The sequence below is a fragment of the Piliocolobus tephrosceles genome, chromosome 5, assembly GCF_002776525.5.
Source record: "Piliocolobus tephrosceles isolate RC106 chromosome 5, ASM277652v3, whole genome shotgun sequence".
Classification (NCBI taxonomy): domain Eukaryota; kingdom Metazoa; phylum Chordata; class Mammalia; order Primates; family Cercopithecidae; genus Piliocolobus; species Piliocolobus tephrosceles.
In genome coordinates, this window is record NC_045438.1 from 52967080 (window position 1) to 52991646 (window position 24567).

General features: G+C 41.0%; 1 protein-coding gene across 3 annotated transcripts in view; it reads left to right on the plus strand.

The window, feature by feature from the left end:
- ESR1 (estrogen receptor 1) overlaps positions 1-24567 on the plus strand; it is a 395979-nt gene that overhangs the window by 99384 nt on the left and 272028 nt on the right. For 2 of the 3 annotated variants that reach the window (XM_023206137.1, XM_023206138.1), the window contains one exon: positions 4997-5518. In XM_023206137.1, the coding sequence (XP_023061905.1) occupies positions 5067-5518 (452 nt within the window). In that variant the 5' untranslated portion in view covers positions 4997-5066. Of the gene's footprint in view, positions 1-1601; positions 2993-4996; positions 5519-24567 lie in introns of those variants that run through there. The other variant, XM_023206136.1, reaches the window with a different exon arrangement.

Here is a 24567-nt window from a genome sequence, read left to right on the forward strand (position 1 = left end):
CAACTAAACATACAAAAAAATTAGCTGGGCGTGGTGGCAGACACCTGTAATCCCAGCTACTTCGGGAGGCAGAGGCAGGAGGATTGCTTGAACCCGGGAGGCAGAGGTGGCAGTGAGCCGAGATTGCACCAGTGCACTCTAACCTGGATGACAAAAGTGAAACTCTGTCTCAAAAAAAAAAAAAAAAAAGGTAGAATGTCACATGGAAAGTTAACTTTTAGAGATAGTAATCCAGACACCTATAATATTATGTTGTCCTTTTAAGTATCTATATCAATAAATTAACCAACATTTGATGACCTAACATGGCCAGGGACAGGGCTGGGTGCTCATAATTCCCAAATAATTCTAGCCAGACCTTGTCCTCAAGGAGCTTATGAGCAGGGTGAAGGGATAAAAACCAGATAAATAACTCTAATTCAGGAAGAATGTGATAAATGCATGATAACTACCACTAGAATTCCGAGGAGAGGAAATTTTCTTTGAATAGAGACTAAAGGAAGGAATAATGAATGTGGTAGCATTTGGGCTGGACCTGTTGCAAGAGGCATGCTTTCCCCTGACAAGCCAAGAAAGTGGGGATTCAAGGTAGAAGGAAAGAAAAGCTCTGAGTTCTTTGAGCATTAAAATTTTGCTTGGCTGAAGCATAGGTTATAGTCGGAGGAGATGGACTAGGAAGGATCGTTATGGGTGGAGAGGAAGCCCTGAACTCATGGGGGAAGTTATGATTTGGGTTAAAGGCAAAGCTGGGTCATGTCAAGATGGATCCTGAAGCAGGAATAAAGTCCAAGAAAGTAAACTGGTCGCAGGGCTTAGAATGAAGTCTGGGAGGAAAGGGCAGAGAGATCCTTAGGAGGCTCTTAGGACAGGTAAGGTAATAGGTCTCAAAGGGAGTGGCAGAAATGAAATGGAAAAAGAGAGATTGTAAAGCTAGAAGGCCCAGGAACTGCCTCTTGATTAGGTGTGGAAGGCAAGGGAAAATCAGCCCTCGAAGAAGACAGTGAGATTTTAATCTGGGTGACTGGAGAGACAATAATGCTGGGCACAGAGGGAAGTTGAGAGGAACACCATGTTTGAGAATGGTGACTCATATTTGAACAAACCAGCAATGCCCAGCAGACTGCTGGAGAAGTTGGGCTGAAGAGATATTCAATGGCGGAGCCAGAGCAATCTTTATCCTTCTTCACCTGGGAGAACCAGTAAGTCATGGCTGGAGTGTGTGTGTCCAGCAAGAGAGGTTGGGGAGGGAAGCAAAGATAGCTGGGAACCCAAGAGTGAAGTTTTTGCCAAAGGCATGAGAGAAAAGTTGGTGTAGCACAGTATACTTTCCCACCAAGCTCACCAAGCTCAGGGACAAGGCTCACCAAGATGAGTTTGGAAGAGAATGCTGGAAAGAAAACTGACTTTATTGAACTTCTTGGACTAACTTTGATTGTAAATCTCTGAACAATCAAAGCCTATGAGGAGACAGCCAACTTTCTTATTCTTCCTATGTCAATAGTGAACAATTGCAGATCTCCTTTCCTTTTTTTCTCCTTTCCCCTCTTCCTCTCTCCTCCCTCCCTGAATGCTCTTGGTTTTTTTTTTTTTTTTGGACTAGTCTAGAACACGAGTGGCCATTGTTGACCTACAGGAGGGACCACTGTCACCAACAAAGGGTAACAATCTTTCTTTTCAATATTTATTTATATCCAATATTTATTTTCAATACTGACTATGGAGAGAGCTCTCCTGTGCTCCAACACTGCAATATTGGGGGTCTTTCAAAGCACCAAGACATATATTTGAATCTGGCATCATTAACATTTTTATGACTTTCTACTTCTTTCTTTGTACTGGTCTCAAGAGCTACTCATAAATCTCTCAGTAACTGCATAGTGTCCCAGGGCCAGAGACCGGCCACTCCTGGCATTGTGATTAGAGTCATTTAATATCCAAGGTGGTGACTAATGTCTGGCAACAGAGGCTCCATTGGGTGTCATGTGTCCTGGGACCCTGAGCGTGGGCACTCTAGGAGCACCTCATTATTGCATGTTAGTACTATGGCCAAGAGAAAAGTTGAGAAAGTGGTCAAGAGGTGGATCCATGTGAACTCCACTGGGAAATGAGAGACCTCTTTCCCGGTCACTGTCAGTGCAACTTGAAAGCCTAAAATCAGTTTAAAACAAAGGTATCTACCTTTATCTTATGTTCATATCCTAGGCTTTTAATAATATGTATTTTTCACATGTTTACAGAAAGCAGTCAACTGAGCTATTCGTGGAAAGGTTTGTGGGTTTGGTTAACGAAGTGGAGGAGTATTACATTTCAGCTGGAAACACATCCCTAGAATGCCAAAACATTTATTCCAAAGTCTGGTTTCCTGGTGCAATCGGAGGCATGGCAATGCCTCTGCTCAGAGACTGGGGTCTAGGGCCAGTAAGGCATTTGATCCACATGTATCCCAGAAGGCTTTTATTGTTAAATTATATTCTTTTGGAAAAACCACCCATGTCCTATTTTGTAAACTTGATATCCATACACTTTTGACTGGCATTCTATTTTAGCCGTAAGAGTATGATTCACAGCAAGCCTGTTTTTCCTCTTGCTTGGGGTGGCAGTGGAAAGCATAGGGTACTTTCCAGCCTCCAAGGGTAAGGGGCAAAGGGGCTGGAGTTTCTCCTCCCCAGTACAGCTTTCTCTGGCTGTGCCACGCTGCTCCCTGTGAGCAGACAGCAAGTCTCCCCTCACTCCCCACTGCCATTCATCCAGCGCTGTGCAGTAGCCCAGCTGCGTGTCTGCCGGGAGGGGCTGCCAAGTGCCCTGCCTACTGGCTGCTTCCCGAATCCCTGCCATTCCACGCACAAACACATCCACACACGCTCTCTGCCTAGTTCACACACTGAGCCACTCGCACATGCGAGCACATTCCTTCCTTCCTTCTCACTGTCTCGGCCCTTGACTTCTACAAGCCCATGGAACATTTCTGGAAAGACGTTCTTGATCCAGCAGGGTAGGCTTGTTTTGATTTCTCTCTCTGTAGCTTTAGCATTTTGAGAAAGCAACTTACCTTTCTGGCTAGTGTCTGTATCCTAGCAGGGAGATGAGGATTGCTGTTCTCCATGGGGGTATGTGTGTCTCTCCTTTTTCTTTCATGACTTGTAGGATTCTTTGTGCCATTTGCATATAATTTGGCAGGTTCAGATTTTTTAAGAGCCCTATGAAGTGCTTTTTGCATGTGTTTTAAAAAGGCATTTGAAAATTGAAAGTGTGATTTATGGAAACTAAATCATCTGTAAAAAATTGCTTTGGAAAGTAATGATTGCTGGCCATAAAGGGAAATATCTGTGATGTACCTAATGTGTTTTTAACCCTTTATTTGCTGACAATCTATAGTCATTAATGCTAAACTTGATTTTGGCTTCATATTAAATCAGCTAATCTGCATATTGTCGGACAATGGTCTGTTTTTGTAGGAATTAGATAAAATGTATACTTGATATAAAATATTCAAAAATGTAACTATTAGTAACAGTAAGCTTGGCATTTAGATATACCATGAACACTTTGTCAGGTACTCTGTTGGGTGTTTGGGATAGCAATTAAAACAAAGTATTGATAGTTGTACCAGAGTCTATTAGGCTGCAGCAAAGGAAGTTTATTAAAAAGTATAAACTCTCCAAGATTATAGATGCATGATATACTTCCCATATTTTTTGTCTTCTTAATATGTATATATGTGTGTGTGTGTGCGTATGTGTGTGTGCATGCTTAACTTTTAATTCAGTTAAAAACTTTTTTCTATTTGTTTTTCATCTGGATATTTGATTCTGCATATCCTAGCCCAAGTGAACGGAGAAGATCGAGTTGTAGGACTAAAGAATAGACATGCAGAAATGCATTTTAAAAATCTGTTAGCTGAACCAGACCGACATTGTCACATAATTGCCAAAGCTTTGGTTCATGACCTGAGGTTATGTTTGGTATGAAAAGGTCACATTTTATATTCAGTTTTCTGAAGTTTTGGTTGCATAACTAACCTGTGGAAGGCATGAACACCCATGTGCGCCCTAACCAAAGGTTTTTCTGAATCATCCTTCACATGAGAATTCCTAATGGGACCAAGTACAGTACTGTGGTCCAACATAAACACACAAGTCCAGCTGAGAGAATATCAGAAGATTGTGGAAGGGTCCACTTTGGGAGCATTTTGCAGAGGAAGAAACTGAGGTCCTGGCAGGTTGCATTCTCCTGATGGCAAAATGCAGCTCTTCCTATATGTATACCCTGAATCTCCGCCCCCCTTCCCCTCAGATGCCCCCTGTCAGTTACCCCAGCTGCTAAATATAGCTGTCTGTGGCTGGCTGCGTATGCAACCACACACCCCATTCTATCTGTCCTATCTCGGTTACAGTGTAGTCCTCCCCAGGGTCATCCTATGTACACACTACGTATTTCTAGCCAACGAGGAGGGGGAATCAAACAGAAAGAGAGACAAACAGAGATATATTGGAGTCTGGCACGGGGCACATAAGGCAGCACATTAGAGAAAGCCGGCCCCTGGATTCGTCTTTCGCGTTTATTTTAAGCCCGGTCTTCCCTGGGCCACCTTTAGCAGATCCTCGTGCGCCCCCGCCCCCTGGCCGTGAAACTCAGCCTCTATCCAGCAGCGACGACAAGTAAAGTAAAGTTCAGGGAAGCTGCTCTTTGGGATCGCTCCAAATCGAGTTGTGCCTGGAGTGATGTTTAAGCCAATGTCAGGGCAAGGCAACAGTCCCTGGCCTTCCTCCAGCACCTTTGTAATGCATATGAGCTCGGGAGACCAGTACTTAAAGTTGGAGGCCCGGGAGCCCGGGAGCTGGCGGAGGGCGTTCGTCCCGGGACTGCACTTGCTCCCGTCGGGTCGCCCGGCTTCACCGGACCCGCAGGCTCCCGGGTCAGGGCCAGGGCCAGAGCTCGCGTCTCGGCGGGACATGCGCTGCGTCGCCTCTAACCTCGGGCTGTGCTCTTTTTCCAGGTGGCCCGCCGGCTTCTGAGTCTTCTGCCCTGCGGGGACACGGTCTGCGCCCTGCCCACGGCCACGGACCATGACCATGACCCTCCACACCAAAGCATCCGGGATGGCCCTACTGCATCAGATCCAAGGGAACGAGCTGGAGCCCCTGAACCGTCCGCAGCTCAAGATCCCCCTGGAGCGGCCCCTGGGCGAGGTGTACGTGGACAGTAGCAAGCCCGCCGTGTACAACTACCCCGAGGGCGCCGCCTACGAGTTCAACGCCGCGGCCGCCGCCAACGCGCAGGTCTACGGCCAGACGGGCCTTCCGTACGGCCCCGGGTCTGAGGCTGCGGCGTTCGGCTCCAACGGCCTGGGGGGTTTCCCCCCACTCAACAGCGTGTCTCCGAGCCCGCTGATGCTGCTGCATCCGCCGCCGCAGCTGTCGCCTTTCCTGCAGCCCCACGGCCAGCAGGTGCCCTACTACCTGGAGAACGAGCCCAGCGGCTACACGGTGCGCGAGGCCGGCCCGCCGGCATTCTACAGGTACCCGCGCCCGCGCCGCCCGTCGGGGTGGCCGCCGCGCCCGGCGAGAGGGAGGAAGGGAGAAAGGGAGGGAGGGAGAAGGGGGAGCCGAGGGAACCGCGGGAGCCGCGGGACGCGCGACCCGAGGGTGCGCGCAGGGAGCCCGGTGCGCGCGGCCCAGCCCGGGGGTTCTGCGTGCAGCCCGCGTTGCGTTCAGAGTCAAGTTCTCTCGCCCGGCAGCTGAGAAAAACGTGCTCCCCACCCACTTACCGTCCGTGCGAGAGGCAGACCCGAAAGCCCGGGGCTTCCTAACTAAACACACGTTGGAAAACCAGACAAAGCAGCAGTTATTTGCGGGGGAAAACACCTCCAGGCAAATAAACACGAGGCGCTTTGAGTCTCTTGGGAAGGTCCCGCTCTTGGCATTTAAAGTTGGGGGTGTTTGGAGTTAGCGGAACTTGGCAGAATTTTATTTATCCTTTCAATGTTTTTGTTTAATGTGCTCCCCAAATTTCCTTTCATCTAGACTATTTGATTGGAAATATGTCGGCTATGATGATGACTTTCTGGGAAGCGATTCCTATCGCCCCCTTTCCCCTCCTCCCCACCCCACGTCCTGGGGCTTTAGTGAGCGATTGGGAGTTGAATGGGTCTGATTTCGGAGTTAGCTGGCTGAGTCCGCGCTGGAGCGGATTGCTGGCATGTGACTTCTGACAGCCGGAAATTTGTAGGTGTCCCGCGAGTTTAAAACAAGCCATATGGAAGCACGAGTGCTTAAAAATAATCTCCCGCCAGCCCAGTGACGAGCCTGTCCCACCCGGGGAGAATGCCCCGGAGTGGCGTGCGGGTCGGCCGGGGTCTGCGCCTCGCAGCCACTGTGGAACAAGCGCGGCCGGTCCGGGACACAGGAGACCACTTCGTGACTTCAATGGCGAAGATTGTGTGTCCTCATTTTTATTTTTTTTCCGACAAGATTTATTCTTTCTCCCTCTCCCTTTTCTCCCATTTTCCCTTTCCCAGTTTCTCCTTTTTTTTTTTTCTTTTCTTTCTTTTTTTTTTTTCCTGATGGGCCTGCAGAGGGATTAGGTGGGCGCTTCTGGTGAACACCTGCCTAGGTGGCCACAGGACAGGTGTACTCTGGATTGGGTTTGGGAGCTTCAGGGCGCCACATGGCTGGGTGCTGAATTAGGCATTTCCTAACTGTACACTGGTATCTGGACTGGTGTCTCCATTATCTTTCTGCCTTGTAAGCCGTGGACCAGTTTCTGTTAAGTATTCTGTTTCCAGGGACATTTATAGCAGAAGGAAGGGAATAAGGTGCCGTTTGGCCCCAGAGGATATACAGAAGGGCAGATTCTGGGGGTATCCAGCATGCATCTTCAGCCTACTTAGAGAAATTTACAGCATCCCACAGCCATGCAGGTCCAAGCTGCCTTTACTTAAAAGACAAACAATGAGCAAAACTTTTAAAAGTTGGCATATTTCAAATTAATTTTACTTGTTTTAATTTAGGGTTAAAACAGAGAAAAAGAATTTCTTTTGCCCACTTTTTTTTTTTAAATGGAAGAACAAAATGCAGCGATTAAGTCTAATTCCACACAACATTAAAAACTCCTTGATGTGAAGGAAGGCATTGGTATGATGTGAATTCCATAACCTTATGATGGACTCCAGAAACCATTTTCTTTCCTATTTAATTTTCAGTTCTTTTATTGCAAATTAATGCCACTGCATTTCAATGGGCACTAATGAGACTGCTCCTTGGTAGATTATTTACTGCCTTGCTAATAATTACAAAGTGAACCTGGTCAAATACAGAGGGGATCGCATCTTATTCAAAATTGTTCATCATCCCAGCGATAAGTAGTATCAGTGTAATGTGCCCTATCTTACACTTTTTGCATTAAATGATATTCAAATACTCTTAGAATAATAAAAAAAGATACAAAGAACTTAAAAATTAAAAAAAAAAATCTTGCACAAATGGGACTCTGTTTGGAAATTCAGTTTTAGAATGATTTCTCCTGTGTTTTATTTCCCGGATTATCTTTCCTCTTTTGTTAGAATTCTGCCTCTTATTATCCAGCAAGGAAAAGAAGCATCTTTGCAAGTTCTTCATATGGACAGATGTTATTTAGTATTTTTGCCCTCTCAGTTTTTCTGCTTAAATAACTCTGGGTATAAAGGAAAGGATTGATTGGACTCTTTTAGGAAACTTTAAGTTTCTTAAGTAGTTCTCAAAAGGTTTTAGGGCTGAAAGCAGTGTTTTCAAACTGCTTGTTGTGACCCAGAAGGTCGTGAAATCAGTTTAATGAGTCTAGAATATTTTTAAAAAGGACTAAAACAGAAAGGAATATAATAGAAAATATCAGAGTGCATGGCATTTAGTAAGGGTAAGTGTTGTTTCCTGAAAATCTATTTTAATTATACATGCTTCTGGGTGCTGATTGTGATGTAAAATGTATTTCTTACTGTGGATTGAACTCAAAGAAAAAAATTAGAAAGCTAATGGCCTGAAATATTATATGTTCAGTAGAAAACAAAAAATTCAGACAAGTGGCTGGTTGTTTTTACCTATACAAATCAAAATGCTATTTTGATTGTCTTCATTTTTCCCTTATAAATTAGGTTGGTGTCTTTAGTCAGTTAGGCTAAGTTTTACTGTCTGATTCTTAACTTTTCTGTTATAGAATGGTGCTGTGGTGTGGACTGTCCTCATGAGTGTCCCACTGGATGTTCAGAGAATTTATGTGAAGGTCACATCATTTAGCATTGAGATGCTGTGGTTACTTTCTTCCATTTCTTCCATAATATGCAGCCACATCTATGTGTGAAGAAATGTATTAGATAAAATTTCTCTGGCACATAATAATGTGAGAAAGATTGTCACATGTCCCAGCAAATTGTTATTAATAAAAATTTGTTACTTGGCAAGCTGAGATTTTGCAAGATGTTACTAAAAATTTCATGAGGAAGGAAACGGGGAGTCATCTTATCCTGGGTTCCTTTTTAGATTTCAAACAACTTAGGAACTTTGAATACAACTAAAGATGAAGCTTAATTATATCAACTATCCTTTTTAAAGTTCAAATTAGGAATTTAATGCTGCATGCTTATTTCAGTTTTATTACTCAGTATTCTTAAAAGTTAGACATCACTCACTTCTCCAAAAAACTTGGCAAATGTATAAACCTTTTGCATCAAAATCAATGCCCTGCTAATTTGTATCCTGGCCATCTGCATATTTTGGGCAACTCATTTGTCCACTGGTGATCATTTAAAACTCTTTCTCAAGTTTGAATAGAGACTGATCTCCAAAGTGAGATTTGAGTGACTAACTTTCAAGTTTCCGATACATTTTTCCTTTTACTTAGATAACATTTCAGCCCCCTTCCTTTCTGATCTTACTTTTTTATTAATTTAAATTGTTACTGATTACCCAACACTTTGTGCTGGTCTAAGAATAGTCCAAAGAGTTACATATTCCCTCGTGAATGAGCGTATTTTCAGATGAAAACGGATTCACATCTTCAATCTCCATTTCATTTTCACCTCCTCCATGTGGCTTGTACCTGTTTGGAAGAAAGCTCCTGAAGGATAATTGCCACTTATTCTAATCTTCTTTCTCACACTCATTTAATTTGGATCCCTGGCTATAGTTGTTATTTACTTTTGTGAATATATTTAGGCTATGACATTCATAATTTGGGAAAATTCTCAGGTTTGAGAATTTTGGTTTCTTATAGTTTTAAGGATATGCAAGACAGGTGTAAGAAACTGCCAAGGGGAGGAACCATAGATATCAGGAAAAACTAGAAAAGATGCCAGACTTACCATTAATGGTGAGACAATAGTAACTTTGTTAAGTGAGATTGTATAGGTTAAAATGGTACAGAAACTAAACAAACATTAGGTGTTTTTATTATTTTACTCACATGTTAATATTTGTTTTGGTGCTTTCACAGGCTAAAAAGCAAGGAAAAACAGATTTAAGTGGTCAGTAGTTTTGTTATAAATATAGAATGATGATTATATGAAATCTTTTCCTGTGAAAGTCAAATTTAAGTAAAATCTTTATCACCATCTGCAACATTTTTCTGCAGCCTGGCTTACTGGGTTATTATAAAGAACATTTATTTTACAGATATATTTTAAAAATGTCAAAACCCTGATTATGTGTAAACAATTTTACATAAGGAAATATATGAATTTTAATTATATTTTTCTAAAATCCATACTCAGCACGAAATTAATACATCTTAACCCCTCCCTGTGACTTCATTATTATTTTTAATGTAACTTTAGAAGTACCCAGTAGAGAGAGCAGCGTGCTAAATGCGTTTCTTTCTTTTCCAGACAACTTTGAATGGAGAAGAGCAAATTAGTCTTTTGGTTTAATTCTGTCTCAGTTTGCTTATCTGAAAAAAAAGGAAAACAGAGTGGCTACAATTGCTTCGAACCAAATGCGTACTCCAGAGAAAGATGCTATATTAATCCAAAAAATACAGCCACTTGAATGCAAACCAGCCAAAGCGAAAGTGTAAGGGATTTGATGGAAAGGAGGCAGTTCATCAAAGTTATTGAGGGGTTTTATATTTTAAACTCTGCCAATGACTTGACGTGTAATGCCACTTAAAAAAAAAAAAAGTATGTCTGAGCTGTTTCCTACTTCGTCTCTAAAATATCCTCATATTGATCTCTGAAATCCCAGGACTTAAGTGGGCTGGAGGTTATGGGAAGCACTTTTATAATATCCTTAATCTTATGAAGGAAGAAACCATAATTGCTCAGTTCTCTGCCTTGAATAATATCATGAGGGACTCTGAAGAAAGTTTTGCGTTAATCAACAATGTTTTAAATTATGTGTGTATTTTTAGACCCTATTAAAAATAGGAAGCATAGAAAGACAACTATTCTGGTCTCAACTGACGAAATTTTATGTAGTTTAATAAAGTAATAATTTCAAGAAACATGGGCAAATAAGAAAGAGTATGACTTTCTTACAACCCACTTGTAAGTGATATGGTAGTGGTAATGATCCATGATTTTGATGATGATGATGATGATGGAAATGAAGTTTTCATCTCAGTTTGGGTAGGTAGTATTTCTGGATGCCTCCTATGAACCCTGGAGATGTTCATCCTATACAGAAATCCAATCCCTTAAATCTACTTGGCTCATTGTTGTATAATTCTAATTTGATAGTCTAAAAATTTTAATACTGATATTATCAATAATATTACAATAATATTATAAACTTATTAAGTACCTACAATTGCTACAAAAAAATTTAAAAGAACCCAAAATTCCAAGCAAGACTGAAATTTTTTTGTCTCTCCTCTGAACTATTTAGAGGGACAAATTAGTTTGTTCTTAAAACATCCACTTTAAATAAATGTGTCATCTTTAATAAGATAGTAGACTTCTTTGTTTGGTAATGTTCTATTTTTTGGAGATCCTTTGAGTTACACTTGGGAAAATTTTAAAAGTTCACTTAAAGTTAATAAAATCCGTTAAGTAATGTTCAGAACTAGACGTTTCCAAATGAGCGCTTGAAAAGCTCAGGTGGGTTATTTTTGAGAGCTCCCCAAATGTTGTCAACCCCAGGAGGAATGGAAGACCTCTGCAGTTTTATCACTCAGATTCTCATCTCCAGCTCAGAAGCCATAGAACTGGCCAGGCCCTAAGGTCCACCCTCCTTGGTTCCAGTTCCATCTTCCATCCTTCCGTCCCGGGCTCATTCTGTCTGTTCCTAAACAGTGGCAAGTTAGGGGCCCTAGCAGCCAACTTGTGCATACCTGGCACTACTTCCTGGGCAGTTTTCTTGGCTCCTTGACTTGTTGGGCGGCTTGGGATTTCTTTTATGGCTCTGAAAGCAAAAGACAATGTTCTCTTTTAGTTTCCTGCGATTAAATGATGTTAGAAATAGTCGTCTTTGCATTGGCGTACTTCCTCTTTCTTCTGCAGGTCTTTTAGAATTTTGAGTCCATTCTCATATTTTCTTGTTTCATTTGCTTTATTTTCTAATAGATAGAAGTTTAAACTCCCTTTAAAGAGTTTTTGGCCTCTTTTACCCTATTAAGCTTTCTTTTTTCTTTTCTGTTTTAGTTGTTCCATCTGTGTATTCTCAGATATTTTTCTTTCACCTTTTCTGGTTTATTTCTTTATTGACCTGTCTCATCTGTTATTTTAATGAAATCTGGAACAGGGCTAAACAGAGTTCCTACCTCAGCCAGTATAAGAATATGCCTTAATAACTCAGAGTGGTATTAACTAGATTAAAAGTTTTGGAAAGTGATGTTTTTCTTGTCTCTGAGGATAGAAATTTCAACAACATAAAGAAGAAATTTTCAATTAGTAGAATTTCTTTGAAAGTTTGTTCATTCATTCATTTGGCTACCTTATTCCAAATTGAGTCATTCGCTGAGGGCTTAGACTATATAAAGTGTGATTTTGTATTCCCCGCAGTTCATGCAACAGCATTGCACCTAGCAGCTGGGAAGTCTTATAGCTTGAATGGGTGAGATTGATTCTAACATGAGAATCTCCTGCATGTGTAAACTAACAGTGTAGTCTTGACTGTTGTCTCCCAGTATACTTGGTGTCAGGAGTTTTAGATCCATGTGAACATATACAAGGCATTTTTGCTAACTGTAATTTCCCACTTAATCAACAAAAACACTCATTTCTGAACATTCAGTGCATTCATGATTAATCTTTCTTACATTACAAAGGTAGTTTTCAAAGGTGATTTTGCTCGGGGAGGGTAACAGTTTCGAAAGTAACATTGTCAGAAACATAGTTGATTTTAAAGGTTCTTTCTGGTGACTTTGACTTCTGCTTTTTTGGAAGATCTTACACATAGTTGTATTTATTTCTCCTGGAATATTTCAAGCAATTCAGAGTGAAAGGGCATACATTCCAATTTGTGTATGAGATATAATTTAGTTACATTGAGAAGCTATTTTCTTTAGTTACAGGGAAAAAAATTGTAGGGATTTCGGAAGCCTCCTTGATTTCTAATAGGAGGAATCCCTGAGCGCTGGTCCAAACAGACACCATGTCTTCTACCTTGCTGTATTTCCCTCAAGCTCTTAGCGAAGTGCATGCCACGTGAAAGCCGGGAGAAGCTGTTGGTTGAATGAATGGATGGTGGTGGGCAGGAAGCATCGGGGACATGGTTTGCTTCAGTCTATTGGCTGGGAGAAAGGCCATTTAGGAAGGGATCCTTAGATGCCACTGGAAGAATGTGGGAAGTTTGTGAATCTCTCTTTCTCAGGAACAAAAGTAGAAAAAGGACTCCATACAGCATTCCAAGTACAGTCGGCCCTCATTATTCATGGATTCTGTATTTGCAAATTCGCTGACTGACATTTTATTTGTAACCTTCGAGTCAGTACTCATGGTGCTTTCTCAGTCCTTTGCAGACATGTGCGGAATGGCAAAAAAATTTGAGTTATCTGAGGTATACGTTCCCAGCTGAGGCTGAGCAAGGCTGACTTCTTGCAGCTCCCAGACTATAAACAAGTACCCTTTTGTGATCTACTTAGCGTCATGATTTTTGCATTTTCATAATTCCAGTTGATGATTTTGCTGTTTAAAATGGCCCCTAAACATAGTCCTGAAGTATTGTCTAGGGATTCTAAGTGCAACAAGGCTCTGACATGTCTTAAGAGAAAATACGTGTTTGATAAGCTTTGTTCAGGCATGAGTTACAGCGCTGTTGGCCATGAGTTCAATGATAGAGAATCAACGGTATATATTAAATAAAGTGTTTTTGAACAGAAAAACATATAAAACAAGGTTATGTATTAATGAGTTGGCAAAAATGCTGTGACCATGGGCTGCCAGGAACCTACCCTGTTTTCCCCTCAATGCAGTGGTTCGGTATTTGCTCATTCAGTGTTTGAGGTGACTTTACAGAACATGAGTACCACGAATAATGAGAATTGATTCTATATAATAGAGTGATGAAAGCACAGGTCTGGGAGCCAGTAGCTACATTTCTATTCTGGCATGACTCCTGTGTAGTTGTCATTGCTGGCAAATTGCTTAACTGTGTGCCTCAGTTTCCTCATCTGTAAATGCTACATTGTTTGGATGATGTGAGGATTAGACAAATTCATAGATGTCTAGGGCTTATAACATTCCTGGCACATAGCAAGTCATTATTCTTTATTACTGCTTCAGAAGGGAATTGAGAACTATACCCTGAAGAAGGTGAGTATGGGAATTTTCTATGAGTCTGGAATGTCCCTATATTTGTTTATTTTGCCTTCAAGTGACTAACTTTAATACCCTATTGTGATTAGAAGTTAAACTTCTGCAACCAAAAGGAAGCAGGAAGCTAGTATTTCTTGAAGTGCTTATTACATGCCAGGTACTGTGCTAGAAAAACAAAACAAAACAACTGTAAAAAAAACTTCAAATTTGGCTGTGTGCAGCTGCTCATGCCTGTAATCCCAGCACTTTGAGGAGCTGAAGGGAGGCTTGCTTGAGCCCAGGAGTTCCAGACCAGCCTGGGCAACACAGTGAGACCCTGTCTCTGCAAAAAAACCAAAGACTCCAAATCAGTAAAAACTAATCAATCAATAAAAAGAGTGAGGGGTATTAAGTATTGTGGACTGAAGCAATCCCAGAGAGGGAAGTAGTTGAAGCTGAGGTAAGCAGCTTACGGAGAAGCTGTGATGTACAGAGGTCAAGGAGGGAATTTTTCTGTGATTTGGAAAAATGGGAACTGGGAGAAAGAAAGAGTTGGAAGCTTGTACTTAGGTAACATCTACAAGGATGTCTTTTTCACCTTGGTTGGAACATCCAAATCAAGGATGATTTCAGAACCACCCAGATGATTAAAAAACTATCGAGAGCAGGCTGTATTTCAGCAGTTCTGACTATTGCTCTGGGTTGAAGCTTGAGTCAGTAGTTAAGAAAAACAACAAACAAAAGAACTTTTGGGGCTTTTCTCACTGATTTGCGTTTTCTCAGCACATCTCTAGGTGGTAGCTCATTTACTCTTCCTATGACTTTAGATGGAGGATGTTTCCATCTAAGTCTTCAGGATGGAGACATGGAGGGAAGTGAGACTAGCGATGTGCCTCATGGTTTTGCTGTGTTCTAACCATGAGAAGCACTACTCAAACCCAGGTCTGCTTGATTTCCAAGTCTGCATTTCCCTGGGCCTCTTGGATTTCAGAAGCAGAGGGTAAAAGGAGTGCTGAGGAGAACCAACACAGTAGCTTTCAGTCTACTCCTCAGCTTTCCAAAAGAAGTTTCAAGACTGGCTGTTGCATTTGATATGGAATAAATACAAAGAAGGTAGATTGAAGAGTATGAAGATGCAGATTTTTGATACCAGGTATGAAGATAAAATTAGGAAGCAATCTAAAACGTGGACACAAACACATACCTGTGCCGGTTAGCCTGCATAATTCGATTTTTGTTAAGTGTTTACATAACTGAAGGTAATTTAAGCCCTCATATCTTCCCTCCATAGGGTTCTTTTTCCTTATGGTTCATCAGAGAGTTGCCACCAATGCAGGCTGTTAGTGGTACACATAACCTCTAGCATTGTTGATACAACTATAAAATCCCAAATATCAGTACAATTATTGATTGCATAAAATTTCCAGTTGCATGGTTGGAAAGTTCTATAAGTTTGAATCCTTGAACCACTCTTAAATGTGGAGGAGGACTCAACTAAAGCTCTCCTCGTGTCCTCCCTCTGATGTATTTGCAAAATTCTTTCCACAAATAGACTGCAGTTTTTAATGCTTCCCCAGTCCAATTTTGCATTGTAGAAGATGAATTTATGGATGAGGGAAGTGGCATTCAGGCACTCCAGCTTGGTATAGAAGCCCATGGTTGTCTGGTCCTCAGTCCTCAAGCCTGCTCATTTCCTCATGTGAACTCAGAATAAGCAGCTGAAAGCAAGTCTTTGAAATCTCAGAAATATGTATAAATGCAAGTGTTTGGGTGAGAAGTGAACATGGGTCTCCTCTAGTGCCCACATTACTTGACTATCAGGTTCTGGGCTCCACACAATGAGGGATTATCAACCCCTGGCCCAGGGCTCTCTGAGTCTTGGTTCTTTGTTTCTGATGCTCAGCAATTGTGATCAATGAAACCAATGTTGCTTTTCTATCAAGAGTCCAACCCTTTTCTAAGAAGTCTGTGTTTGATATAAGGGAATAGCTAGCAAAGTTATCAAGTAACTTGTAGAAACATTCTGTTGCTAGAGTTCTTATATTGAATGACTGTGGTTGACAACAGTGCAGTACCGGTCATTTTCTAGGATATCTTAAAAACACTGATGAGAAGTTTTCTCTCATATGTCTGTCACGTCATTCTCGCCTTTCTCTACACAGGGTCAGTTTTCTATTATCACTGTTAGGAGTTCCTCACTGGTTTTTCAGCTTTTGAGCTTTCAAACTGTAATTAATCGTAAGCTACTAGAGTGTATTACCTGAAGTGTGTGTATACACACACACACACACACACACACACACACACAGATATATATATATATATATACCTTATCTGGTTCTTCCCCTGTGTAAAAGACCTCAGGCTAGTCAGAGAAAACATGCATATTCCATGGTGTGGCAATCAAGCCCTTGTACTTTGATTCCAATCAATCTCCTGCTATTACTCCAAGAAGCTCTTGTTGAAAGAGCCATGTTAAAATGGCATGTTCCTACTTCTGTTCTTCATAGTGATCTTCATCTGTACCATATACCCTTCTTTCTTCTTGTTCCATCTCTGTTAGGCTGATTCTACCCAGAAGTCAAGGTTCAGCTCAAATGCTATCCCTATCAAGTGAATTTTCCACCTGGCGTTTGTTCAGTGTGCATTGTGTGCATATAGCACCTTCTCCCGGTACTTTTGTTGTAATCACCAGAGAATTCCTTTCATTTTAGTTGTAAATAGAGTTGTCTCCCCTGTCTATGGAATAGATTATTAATGTATAGAGAGTGGTCCTCAACCTCTGGACCGTGGAATGGTACTGGTTTGGGGCCTGTTAGGAACTGGGCTGCACAGCAGGAGGTGAGCAGTGGGTATGCAAGTGAAGTTTCATCTGTATTTACAGCTGCTCCTCGTTGCTTTCATTACTGCCTGAGCTCCACCTCCTGTCAGATCAGTGAGAGCATTAGATTTTCATAGGAATGCGAACCCTATTGTGAACTGCACGTGTGAGGGATCCGGGTTCTCCTTATGAGAATCTAATTCCTGATGATCTATCATTGTGTCCCATCACCCCCAAATGGGACTGTCTAGTGGCAGGAAAACAAGCTGAGGGTTCCCACTGATTCTACATTATGGTGAGTTGCATAATTATTTCATTATATATTACAATGTAATACTAATAGAAATAAAGTGCACAATAAATGTGATGCACTTGAATCATCCCAAAACCATCCCTGGTTCCGTCTGTGGAGAAATTGTCTTCCATGAAACTGGTCATGGAACTGGTGCCAAACTATAAAGCCTATTAGAGTAATTTCATAGATTTACTAATTCATTTATCATATTCATTCACTCAGCAAGCATTACTGGATGTTGATCATGTACTGGCTTTGGTGGTAGGTACAGAGATTGGGAACATTGTCATCAAGGATTTTATGGTTGAGTGAGAGAGATGACAAGTGGATAGACAATGAAAAAACAGTAGAATAAGAATTGTGATAGAAAAGAGACAGCCAGGAGCATTGAGGAGAGGCACTTAACCAGATGGAGGATCTCGGTCCATTGATATGGAGGTCAAAACGGTTTAATAGAGCAAGTGACCCTTTCAACTGAGTTTTTTAAGAATGAAGATTTAGCCAGACAAAGAAGGGCAGGTGAGGTTGTGAAGAGGAACTGAGTGGTACTCTTCAGAGTTCCAGCCCAGTTCCTTGGACAGAATAAATGCTTACTAACTTATAGAGCCAAATACTGAATTAATAAAATAAGGGTAAATTGTTAAGAATCAGAGAAATAACTTGAAGAACACGGATAGCTAGTGGTTTTTGAACACAATGTACCAGGCGCCTTGCCGAAAACCTTAATGATCATCTTGTTTAAACCTTACATTGCTCATAAGAAGCTGGTACTATTGTTATTCTCATTTTATGGGTTGTAGAAACTAAGACTTGGGGAGGGGAAGTGACTTGTCCAAGGTCATATAACCAGTACTGGAGAATTAGGGATTCTAGATCTAGAATTTGGACTCTGGAGCTTAAGTTTTTAACTGACTCCATTATGCAGAGAAATTGACAGGATTTTTCTGTTGCTGATCAATTTACTTGGCAGTTGGTTTGTTAATTCCTTGTCTTTGTTTTAGTTGTGACAATGCTTTCATCTTAGACTGTGTCCTGAGGCTGCTGCTTTTATTTTTATGGGAAATGACTATTTTTATGATCCTTGCTAAAAGCATGTTTAAACAATTTTCCATTAAGCAGGGGGATGTTTTTCCTTCTAATATCAGGAGCCAATAAATGAAATTCTATAAAGACTTGCTGATAGCAACCTTAGGAATTTCTTTGCATGTGAAACCCATCTGAGAACTTAAAATCTGGATAAAATTATAGTGTAATTTGGTGCAATCCTCTCTTTGTATAAATAAAATCATAAAATCACAGTATTATCATCTAGGAGGGGCCTTAGACATGATGGAATCGTACATTTTATATTTTCCAGGTGAAGAAATCAAAGTCCAGAAAGGTGAAGGAACTTCCCCCAAGGTTTCCCAGCTGGTAGAGAAAGAACCAGGTAGTCCTAGATCCTCTGTTCTGACTCCTGACCACTACCTCACACCTAACAGATGGAGGCATGGCCAGTTCCTGTTCACCGAGGGCATCAGACCATTCTATACTCATTGTTACTGTTCTAGCATTTATAGTAGAAGCTCAAGCAAAGCAGGATCACAGAATACCTAATTCTGATCACTACAACATTATAATGATAGCTAAAGTGAATGCCCCAGCCATGCCTGTCTAGACAGGCCATCTGTTTAATTGGTATATGGTTCATGTGAGAATTTTTAACCTCTGTTTGTCATGTCAGTGTTAGTTCTCTAGTGATGACTTATTTCCTATACTTCTATTTAGATTATTTACTCTCAATTTAATAACTATACCTTGTTTACTTTGGGACTGAAGATTCCCTTGTTTTTCTTTTTTTTTCTGTTTCCAGGGCTTAAAGGTTAGGCGTGACCTTCCCAGACTTCCCTGGAGACTTACGCTGTCTCCTTTCAGATTTCTGAAGCAGTTGGGTGCTATTTTTAGTCCACTATCACCAATGTGAAAATGGAACTTGCATTATTTCATTATAGATATTTCACTTTAGTATTGACAGAATTTAAAACATAATTTGATCTGTGCTTGATCTAGCAGTCAGGTTACGACAGACATTTTTAGTTACCTGGTCCACATGTTGAAAAACATGTGTCTTCTCTAAGACTAATGACTAAGCCTGATGTTGGTTATATACTGTTTACTATTAAATTTTCCCTTTGTAGTTTAATACTGTTCCAGGAAATGAAATGAAAGTTTAATTAGAATGGCAATTGATGGACCCATATGTCGGAAGTATAACTAATATCCCTGTTACATGTGTTAAAGAAAGGCATGGCTGGTGGGTTGTAACTGTGCTACACCAAGATGATTTGACACAACTTGTTCTTTAGAGATATATATTTATCAGGATAGAATTTATAACTAAGCAAAACTATAGCATTTTTTTCACTTTGATTTTTTAAAAATGAGTCAAAGAACTGCTAGAATTGCCAGTTAAAAAATTTTAAAAGGAGATATGAAAAATCTTACAATTCACCATGCTGTAAAGAGAGAATGTAAGAATTAATATGTTCTTGATATCAATAGCTTATGACTTTTATACATGTAGAAGCAAAACAATTTGAGGTAGGAGAAGTTAGTGTGGACGTCTTGAGATTGTCCTTCACATTTCTTTTCCTTTCTGTGAAAAACTGAAGGCCAAAATGTATTTTCTTCTGGTTTTGAAAGTACTATTAAGATCCTTGCAGCAAAATGAGTTCCACTAAGGAGCTGAAAACAAAGCTCATTCCCCTCGTGATACTCTGAGAGGCTTTGCTCAGCATCCTGCATTCTGGCGATTCCTTGGAGACAGATGATGCTAAACACAGGAAGATTAGGTCAATGGCAACTTTTTCTAAGTCAGTATTTCTTCTCCTTGGAAGATGATCATTTTAAATCTTCCTGAAGTCCAGCCTAACCCTTTCTAATTGCATCTACATGAAGGAGAGCTCCGGCAGGTGGAGAGGAAGTGAGAAAGAGAAATGAAAGCTGCACGCCTCATGATGCTGTGCCAGGGAGTTCTTAAAGGTGAGGGAGTTTCTTTGGTGACCTAAGCTACGTGAATCAGAAGGTTCATTAGTTTTTTTCTTTTTCTTTTTTGTAAACTCCTACATAATTTTAGTAAACAGGAACAGTAACCTAACGTGATACCCACTGGCCCAAGATTTAGTGCATCTTCAAAGTTGCCTAATTATGTCCAAAACAGACTTTTGTCTCTTGATGAGAAAAGCATGGTTAAACGTGTGATGATTTTCTGTTGTCCTGAGCTCAGATCTGTCATTGTGGCCGGATTTGTGCATCTCTGCTGCCTTTTCTTAGAAGAACCATATGTAGAGTTGTCAGATAAAACATAGGATGCCCAGGTAAACTGGAATTTCAGTTAAATAGCAAATAACATTTTAGCATGTCCTATGCAATATTATACTAAAATATTATTTGTTGTTTATCTGAAATTCCAATTTAATTGAATTTCCTGTATTTTTGTTGGTTAAGTCTGACAGCCGTAGCCATGTTGCCTCTCTGCTTCATGGGCTTAATTTTTTGAAGCCTGGAGGTTTTCTGTTATGGTGCCCATTTCTACCTGCTTTCCTACCAGGAAAGGAGGCATGTAGAATGTGCATGCTTATTTTTGTCATTATTATTGATTATAGTAGAAGACATAGGTTTAGACTAAACATACAATGACATTGCTGTCATTCACATAATTATAATTATTGCTAATTGTAAAGAAGGATAATTAAAGTATAAGGGAAAATGGTACAATGTATGAAGGGAACATCAAGAAATAGCATCTGGTAAAAAGAGTTCTTGCTTTTCAGAGGCCAAGGCAGGTGGATCACAAGGTCAGGAGATTGAGTCCATCCTGGCTAACATGATGAAACCTCGTTTCTACTAAAAATACAAAAAAATAGCCGGGCATGGTGGCACATGCCTGCAGTTACAGCTGCTTGGGAGGCTGAGACAGGAGAAACTCGAACCCAGGAGGTGTAGGTTGCAGTGAACTGAGATCGCACCACTGCACTCCAACCTGGGCAATAAAGCAAGACTCCGTCTCAAAAAAAAAAAAAAAAAAAAAGACAAAAAGAGTTCTTGCTTTCACAACTATGGATTAGGTAACTTTTGTGAATGAGTAAGATCATAAGTATTAAAAAATAGCACCTTTCTTTGTTGTCTTGGGGAAATTATCTTATTTTTTAACTGGATTTCAGAGAAGAATATTTCAGAGAAATAAATCTCTGAAATGCTTTTTGAAGTGTGAAACATTTAGAAGACAAAAGCAAACCTCCTATCTAGATAAACATTAAAGAGATCTGTACTCCCCCTCCTCTACCTATTCAGGTTGCAACACTTTGGGAGTGGCTGCCTTGGTAGAGCTTGACCTTGACTCTGGTGGCTTGGGAGATGGCGTGCTGCACAAGGGATTCCTGGCTACAGCCGGGCTTATGGGACTGGGGTTCTCCAATACGTGGTTGGGTTTGTAAAGAAATCAGGGCTATGGTGTGAACAAGGATATGCGTGGGAGACAGTGCGACAAGGAAATGCTCCAGAAGTTATTGGAATAGAGGTCAGATAACTAACTGTACTTGTGTCATTTTCTGGGGGAAAATTCTCTGAAGTCTTTTTGGGAAAGGAGTAGAAGTGAGAATTCTCAGGTACTCAAAATATTTCCTTTTACTCAGTCCTAGCCTGAGGCCATTAAAGAATTCCCAGAGTCATGATGGAAGGCATGTTTGGGAGTAAGAGCCAGAGTGAGGGTTAGAAATGTGTTATTGGTCGGGTACGGTGGCTCATGCCTATAATCCCAGGCACTTTGGGAGGCCAAGGTGGGTGGATCACCTGAGGTCAGGAGTTTGAGATCAGCCTGGCCAAAATGGAGGAACCTTGTCTCTACCGAAAATACAAAAATTAGCTGAGTGTGGTGGCACCCACCTGTTATCCCAGCTCTTCAGGAGACTGAGACAGGAGAATCACTTGGACCCAGAAGGTGGAGGTGGAGGTTGCAGTGAGCCGAGATCATGCCACTACACTGCAGCCTGGGTGACAGAGCAAGACTCCATCTCAAAAAAAAAAAGAAAAAGAAAAAGAAAAGAAAGAAAGGAAGGAAGGAAGGAAAGAAGGAAGGAAGGAAGGAGGGAAGGAAGGAAGAAAAGTGTTCTCCAGGGTTCTGGGGTACTTAGGAAATTGTTTGCTTTTGCAGGTGGGAGTCGAGGTGACTGAGTAACAGCTGAGTGATTTTGCCCCAGTTGGACATGAGCCAGGTTGAGCAGAGAGCCCTGGGGATGGGGGAGGGAAGGAATTGAAAGTTGGTCGTGTGGTCTGTCTTTGGCTTCATGGCATGCTCACACCTTGCTTCACATAGCATGCTTAGACTACAGCAGGAGCATCAGGAAGTGGATTTCTGAGCTCAATACAAAAAGTTATAAATACCACCTATAAGGGTAATAAAGATATATAGTTGATTTTCTTCTGTGCAAGGCCAGATCTTGTAGGAAGATAAGACTGAATGAGGTACAGGCTGGGAATTTGAGCCTATATTCAGGGTTTTAGGTTGCTTCTGATTCTACTGTCTAGACAAAACCATGAGAGGATAGCGTCTAGAAATGAGAGGACGCTCTTCCAATGCAGAGGCTAGAACCTGTGTCAACCTGTGCTGCGAGGCCTGGGATAGACATTTCTGAAGAGTAAAAGGGCAGCTTTCCTACGGATACTTAATCCTCAGGCTCTAGAAAACTCTGCTGTATTAACTTTGTTGACTTCCTAGGCACCACATGGGGTCCTTGTCCTTCCTCCTTGTAAGCAGTAATTGAAATCAGTTTGGCAGCCTGGTTTATAGTGATCACGGTGGCTTGTCTCCCGTGCTCTTACCTCTCTCTGTTGATGTTGTAAAACTTCCAGCTAGCTTCATGGGGTGGCTGACCCAGTTTGCTCATTTATTAATTCAACACATATTCATTGACCATCTATTCTATGCCAGGTACTGTTATCAGAACTGGGAATAGATCAGTGAACTACTGATCAATTTGTCTGATGGGACAAATTGGGAAAGTTTCCATTACACAGGTGACATTTAAGCAAAGTCTTGAATAGGGGAGGGAATAGTACCATGAGGATATCCTGGTGAAAAGCATTTTAGGCTGAGGGCATAGCAGGGAAAAGGCCCTGATGTGGGAACATCCCTGGTGTCTTTGAGGTACAGAGGCCAGCATGGCCGGAACGGAGTAAGAAGTTGGAGGTGCTGGGCGTGGTGACTCACACCTGTAATTCCAACACTTTGGGAGGCTGAGGCAGATGGATCACCTGAGCCCAGGAGCTTGAGACCAGCCTGGGCAACATGGTGAGACCCCATCTCTCCAAAAAAGTACAAAGAAAATCAGCCGGATGTGGTAGCATGCATCTGTAGTCCCAATTACTTGGGAGGCTGAGATGGGAGGATCACTTGAGTCCAGGAGTTGGAGGTTGCAGTGAGCTGAGATCATGTCAGGGTGACAGAGTGAGACCCTGTCTCAAAAAAAAAAAAAAAAAAAAAAAAAAAGAAAAGAAAAAAAGAAAAAGAAAAAAGAATGAAAAAAGAGAAGTTGGAGGTGGGTAAGAAGACGAACGTGGGGGACAGCATCCTCAGGACTCTGGCTTTTACTGTGAGTTGAAAATCGAGTTAAAGGTTTGAAAGAGGAATGACCTGATCTGACATTCTATTGTGAATGTTTTGGAACTTTTACAGAAGTGGAAAAGCATAGTGATCCTTCATGTACACATCGCGCAGCTTCAACTATCATGTTTCATTTGTAAATATTTCCGTATACACTTCCAAAGGATGAGGACTATTTTTAAAAGCCCAACTATAATACCATTACATTTTAAAAGTTAACACTATGTCTTTAAGTATCAAGAGTTTGTATTGATTTGCACTTTGAAGGTCCAGCTGATGAGATTTCCTGACGGGTTGGATGTGACATGAGAGAGGAATCAAGTATTGCGTGGTAATTAAAAGCCCTTGCAGCATAGTCCATTTACTGAAAGACTACTATGTATGCACTTCAAAGCAGGTGTTAAAGATTAACATCAAGCGTCTGGCTTCATGAGTTTTAACTTCTTTTCATAAATGTTATACAATGTCATCATCTCTCCAGATAGAGAAAATGCTGTTATTCTTATTTTCAAATGAGGAAAATGACACAGAATTATTTGCATATTATGTAACTTGGTCTCAAGTCCCTTAGATACTGGTTTAGAAAATCCTAGTAAACTGGAAGTGACTTATCCAAAATTGAAATTTGTTTTGCTCTATTGTCTTTTGTTGCCTATGGGAACTTTGTGCAGGTAACTGGGCACATATCAGGACTGATTTACTGACCTCTCAAGGTATTTTTAATTATTTTGGGGGATATCACGGAATGAGTTCCACATAATTCATTTGAATCAAATTCAACTTAAGTACATTCAAATGTTGTGTTGGCTGCCTCCTATTTATTAGATGCTGCTCACAGGTATAACAGCATAGTCTAACAAGTATAAAACCTGTGTAACTGTAGCTTTTATTGCAGTGTGATGAGGGCTAAGAAGGTAGAGGTACAAAGAAGAGAGGTAGCAGAGTGAAGTTGAGTCAACGTGATGAAGATTTCTCTAGACTTGAAAGGACTAGAAAAGGTTATTCTTGGCAGGAAAAAAACATGAGCCAAGACTTAAGGATAAGCACAGGCATGGCAGATTTGGGAATGTCATGTAATTCGTTGCTGGACTGCAAAGTACATGGAAGGAGGG